The 6,000-nt window shown below is 33.7% G+C and overlaps 1 protein-coding gene across 2 annotated transcripts in view; it reads right to left on the bottom strand.

Moving 5' to 3' along the window:
- Window positions 1-372: 372 nt before the first annotated feature.
- GRB14 (growth factor receptor bound protein 14) overlaps window positions 373-6,000 on the bottom strand; it is a 125,999-nt gene continuing 120,371 nt past the window's right edge. For both annotated transcript variants that reach the window (XM_030852583.3, XM_030852593.3), the window contains 5 exons: window positions 5,553-5,669; window positions 5,389-5,461; window positions 5,154-5,241; window positions 2,867-2,960; window positions 373-1,564 (listed from right to left, as the gene is read on the bottom strand). In XM_030852583.3, the coding sequence (XP_030708443.1) occupies window positions 1,418-1,564; window positions 2,867-2,960; window positions 5,154-5,241; window positions 5,389-5,461; window positions 5,553-5,669 (519 nt within the window). In that variant the 3' untranslated portion in view covers window positions 373-1,417. The remainder of the gene's footprint in view (window positions 1,565-2,866; window positions 2,961-5,153; window positions 5,242-5,388; window positions 5,462-5,552; window positions 5,670-6,000) is intronic.

Below are 6,000 nucleotides of genomic sequence, written 5' to 3'. Positions count from 1 at the left end.
TGTTTTAAGAATTAGGTTTGCTTTGGCTGAAAGCAAATTGAGTATTTTTAAAATTCTGCCAGTAATTCTTTTTCAGTAATAATTGATTTTATTAGCATTGTATGAATGTTTTCAGATGCTCTATTACCAAAAATGAATAGCTTTTATTTAAAACTACAGTATGCATTTTTGAAATATTGTTCTTAAAAAATCTTCTTAACTTTCCCAAAATGTTGTTACGAGGATCAAAGGGGATGAGCAATATTTTGTATGATTTTAACGTTTATTTAATGTTTTATTTCTCATCTTTTTTTAGAACAATGAATACCCTTCTCACAAAAAGTAGGAAAAACAGAGTTATAAATCCCAACAAAAACTTTCTAGATGGTCTCAGTGAGGTGATAAGGGAGGTGGGTGCCTCATGTTTCCAAAACCTTTTCCATACCGACATTGCCAAGGTAAGATGATGAAAAGGGAGTAGGCAAAGAGAATAGCATGGATTTACCTATTCGGACCTTAATAGATTCTGCATCTTTGATTTTAACATTTTGATCAGGTTAATCATCTAGTTGTATAAGGATCTAAAGAAACTTCTGAAAGTTACAGCGTGGGGCAAATGTGAAATATTAATGTGAAAAATGTTACACTGTGACAGATTACATGCCATGAGAAAGCATGTGCAAATTATATAAATCCCCTCTATATTTTAATCATTTCCTTAAAAACAAGTAGATAGTTCCAGTCAATCCTTAAGTGAATGAAAAAAATGCAGTGAATAACGTGTCACTAATAGGTACAGTATCAGTGTAAATATTATAGTATAATTAATAATTTAATATGTAATAAAAGTCATCCTGAAAAAAATCAATATATCAATACTTCAAAATAATTTTAAGCTGCTATTTCAAAATATGATTTGATTTTAAGGTTATAATAAACTCAGAAAATATACAATTCAAAATAGTTTTTAGTTTTATTAACAGGTTGTGAGTAGCTTCTTTTAATTGTTAACTCAGGTTTTTATCATACTTCTTAAGTTACAAAAACAGTAGTTAATTGAAATTCAGTCCACAAATAATTCATTCTGAGCCCCAACTTTTTTTCATACTTTGTGGTTGAGAATTCTAATGTTGCTATAGTAAATAAGGACAGAAAGATGTTTAAAATGTGCATAATTGAAGAAAATATTATAGTAATGGAAAATCACACAAGAACACACCAGATTTTTTTTTTTGGAGGTTTAATTTTAACTAATATTTAAATGATGAAGGTAATGTCAATCCAAATCTTTACTTATTTGTAATGCACAAACTATTTTTTGTAACTTGTAAGAGAAATAGATTCTTTTCACCATGGCAATGCTTTCACCCTTATTTATGGTCTTCCTTTTTCTTGAGTCCTTTTTCTTCAGCAGTTTAACAAGTCACTTCTTGTTTGGCTAAAGTGCAATCCTAGCACAATAATGTTTCAGCTTGCAAGGAAGAACGCCCTTATTGAGTTGATAGAACTCCACCAGCTGGATTAGATCCGTAAATCTTGTGTGCCCATCATCCAGGGTGTGGAACATTTCACCATCATCTTCCACCTGCAACAGGAAAAACAACAAACTGGTAAGAAGGGCAAAATACCCAGAAAGACAATCATATTCTATTGCATACTGCATCTTTAAATGCCAAAATTGATGTGTTTATAATACTAAAGGACAGTGAAAAGAATGTTATGGCATGTCCACTTCTTCTTTGTAACTTCACTTGCATTTAAAAGAAATACCATCTGATCCTAAGGTAAGCAGTGTGGCTCTACTTTCTCTGTCTCTAAATTCTCTTAACGTTCAGTAGTTAGAATAGTAGGATTATTCTGAATCAATACAGTGCACAGTGAGAAACCGGCACTATTCAGTGTAAAAGTAAACAAAAAATTTTAATACTCCCACCTACAGAAATTAATTTCCATTTCTAGTTGTTGTCTACCTAAAGCCTTACTTAACATATTAAAAATGAATATTCACCATAATTTGTATCAGTAAACTGATTCTGGAGCAATCAAATACTGTGTTAGTGGAATGACAGCGTTTTGGGGTTTTTCTGTTTTTGTTTTCTGCAGTGAGATCTCAGGCATTAAGCAATTCACACGTGCCAGGGACATCGCTCACATAATCAATGAAGTAGGGAAGATACTTCACGTGGACTTTGGATAGTTCCAAAAAGAAGTCATTCAAAAAAAAGAAAACACTAGCAACTTAGCAATCTGATGTAATACCTTCTTGAAAGTAGACTGAATCTCTGTTCCACACTATCTGGTTCCAATACACAGACCACGTGCATACATACATGCGCGCGCGCACACACACACACACACAAAAGCAGCAGAAGCAACAAAAAAATCCCAAACCAAGTTGTGCCACATCAAAGCAGAATTACAGAAAAATTTTAAATGTGCTCAGAATAGTTTAAATAATGATCTCCAGTTCCACAGCACCTGTGTACCTATCCATAATGATTAAAAACAAACAAAACTACAAAAAACACCAAAAAAGCATTGTGGGGACAAGAGAGGAGAAGGGGCTTGAAAATAATGATTTTTAAAGAACCACTAGAGGAATTCAGGAGAAGGAATTTTCAGTAACCTTTTAACAATAGGTGGCACGGGGTCTATACAATATTACCAAATCGTATTTCATGGGAAAAGGGAAATTTAATTTTTGCAATTCCTGTATTTCTTATATTAATTCAGGCTCATAAAACCATTTCTGCCAAACTTAACTCTAGTCAAAGCACAAGTTCCCAAATTATATTTAATAAAAGAACCAAAAAAAAACTAAAGTTTCCAAAAGCTTATGCATTAAGATCATCTCTAATATACGAATATGAAATCACAAATTACTTACTGGTATAATTTGAAAGTGCTTTATTTTTTGTCCATGACTCATTGACAGTACGAAAGTTTTGGGGTTGCTCTGACTATCCCGTACCAAGAAAACTCTAAAGAGAGAGAAGGATTTCAATATTTTTCTACATTTACTCATGGATTTCATAGAAATATAGCCTGTACCAAATCCAGGAAGTATATTCATAAATGTAGCCAGAATTTTCCTTTACTATGTATTCAATGATGGGATTATCCAACATGGTAAACAATATGGTATAGCATAAACCTTATACTATAAAACTATCATCAGAGCTAATTTAATTTTAATAGGATAAATACACAGCCGTTTGTCAGAATGCTTGCTCACAATAACCAATAAAATGCTATGTGGCATCAATAATTAGTGCTACGTCCTTTTTCCACTGGGAAAGCTGGGTATTCACATGTAACTCTTTGGTACAGGGAATAAGGCATTATTAGCATATTGTTATTTTAACTTCTGGGTCATGTTAGGCCCTAAAAAAAGAAATTTATTTAGAGTGAAATAATTTTTAACCCCCTCTTCTACACTGGATCCTTTCTTTTGATTCTGGTTCCTACTATTACATACACAACAGAAAGTGAAAAATTAATATATTCTAAAAAATCAATCCTGAAATCATTTATTAAATGTTTGAGCAAAATATTTTAAGTAAAAGAAGCACTCAAACAACATATACTTTAACCTTGAAGAATGCAGTAGAAAAGCCTCTATAACAGGCTAGAAAAACAAGACATGGCCTAATGGCCTGAGAAAAATGCTGCCAGGCGTGGATTCTTATTAACTGGCAATTCAGTGCATAACCAGCTTTATATTAATTGTTGGCAAACAGACTGTGCAAACAGTCCCCACTGGTGACTCCAATACTAATCTCACTGTGCCTGGGCAAAGAGACAGCCAAATCTGAGCCATCACAGATGTCTGATGAGATTATCCATTTCATCTGTGCTGTGTGAGATTCCGACATTACATCTCTAGGAGATGGGACAAAAGGGAGTTTCACTGGTCAATCAAGCTTAATTCTCTCCCCATTCCTGAGTAGATCACCACTACCACCTAGTGGATTGCCTGGCATCATCACATCTTTCCAAAAGAATACCCCAAATAACCCATTTTTTAATTAAAAATTTTTAAAAATAAAGATACTGTCATTCTTTATGCAATTATTTCATTCAATTTACAAAAAATGGGCTCAGAAATAAGGGAAAGTATAATCCTCCAAAACATTTTGACAATTCTTTGTGATTTATTTCTTTTCTTGGTCTTAGATGATAATTCTGCTGATTGCTCAGATTTATATCTGAAAAGACCGTGTTCCATGCAGAGAAGTATACTGAAATCTTTTCTTATTTAGATTCTACTGAAATGCCGACTTGCTACTAATAATCTTCCATGTGAAGGTGCATTTTTATCCAAATGTCAGTATTAAATCACCTTGAAATTTTGCCATCATCTTAAGCCAACCCATGAAGATATAAGATCCCATTACCACTTGTTTAAATTGATGCTGGTTTTATTTCTCATCCAAACCTCAATACAAGCTCCTTAACTTGTATTGCATTTGGGAAGAGAATTCAGCTAGTATTATAGGAAGTACTGATATCTGAAATACTGAGTAATCTGAGAAAAAGAAAATTCTTTAGATCATAAATCTTGCATAATAAATTTTCTGTTTCTCCTGTCTCTTCTGTGTTATCCCACTAAAAGATAACATGAGAAGAGTCAAAAAGTACTGGTTTCATACGTTTATATTCCTTTAAACTGTTAAAATTTAGAGAAAAGAAAATAGGGATTTAAACAGAAAGAAAAAAATAAGATAGTCTAAATATGTAAGAAACAGCTTTTTACTTTAACACACCCTGCATCAAACCTAAAAAAATGTATAATACGTAAGATAGTGTCATGACACAAACCATACTTTGCAAACATATTACTCGTTCAAATCAAAATGTTGACACGCCAAAACAAGTTCAGTTCCCCCCCTCCATCAATTAATACCTGAGATGCACAGAATGGGTAATATTAGTGATCACTGGTTAAGAGCAGAGCATCCTGTTCAGCTATCTTCTCCTTATGCGCAAATACTAAGCACACACTATGTAACAGGAACTGTATAGGTATTGCTAGGATTCAATGACAACCATCCTTATAGAATAAAGTCACTTCTGTTTTAATAAGCTGAAGTCAAAACTCTCTGTGTGTGCTGAATAAGTCATTACTGATTATAGGAGAAATCAAAATCAGTGCTACTCAAAATCAAACTTACCCATCCACTAGACCTTGCTGAATGATCAGTCGCTGAGCTTCCTCTCTAGAAGTTTTGTGGTGAAACCATGGTTGGGACCGGTGGATAGCTGAAGAAATAAAGTGGAGGAATACAAAGATTTGTTTGAAATGATCACAATTTAATTATGTGTACTTTCTACCCTAACCCCTCAATGACTACATCTAAATGCACATCTTGCCACCCAGTTAGTCACACTGAATATGCAGAGACATACCCATGTTTGTGGCACAGCTCTGTGAAGACGCAGTGGGGCTACCATGAGTGCCCAGGCGTAAACATCCTTTTTTCTGTGCAAGGAAGTGGGAAACAAATTTTAACTTTCGGGGAGAAACAAATTCAAATCATAAATATTTTGAAGAACAGGAAGCTAATTTGTACCCTCCAAGCTAGTCCTTCTTCAACTGCAACTGAAAGGGCTTCAGTGGGATTTTCTATAACTCTGCTTTTCTGGCCTGAGAAGTCCATTGCTACCAGGGAATTCTCTGATATACTTCTCTGGAAAAAAAAGCACATTTTTTACCTTGAAAACATCTTTGAAGTTACCTTTCAGTGCTTTGCTGGCAGTACGTTTCCATTTTAGGATGTGGTTCCAAAGGTGGCTGGCAGGAAATTAAAAAGTTAACAATACATATTCAACAGAAAATGGTGCTATAAAATATTTTGGTTAAATAAGTTATACAGTTATTTGTTAAGGTCATTGAATTAAGTGTTGAATAAAGAGATTAAAAGCTTTCAAGGTAAGCATGTCTTTCTTCTAAAGCAACCCTATCTCTTCATATTTAGAAAAGAATAACCTTTCCTGTGGCTAAGAAGATCCATCACTTCG

The sequence above is a fragment of the Globicephala melas genome, chromosome 7 (assembly GCF_963455315.2).
Source record: "Globicephala melas chromosome 7, mGloMel1.2, whole genome shotgun sequence".
NCBI classification, from domain to species: Eukaryota; Metazoa; Chordata; class Mammalia; order Artiodactyla; family Delphinidae; genus Globicephala; species Globicephala melas.
This window is presented reverse-complemented; position numbering and strand designations above follow the sequence as displayed.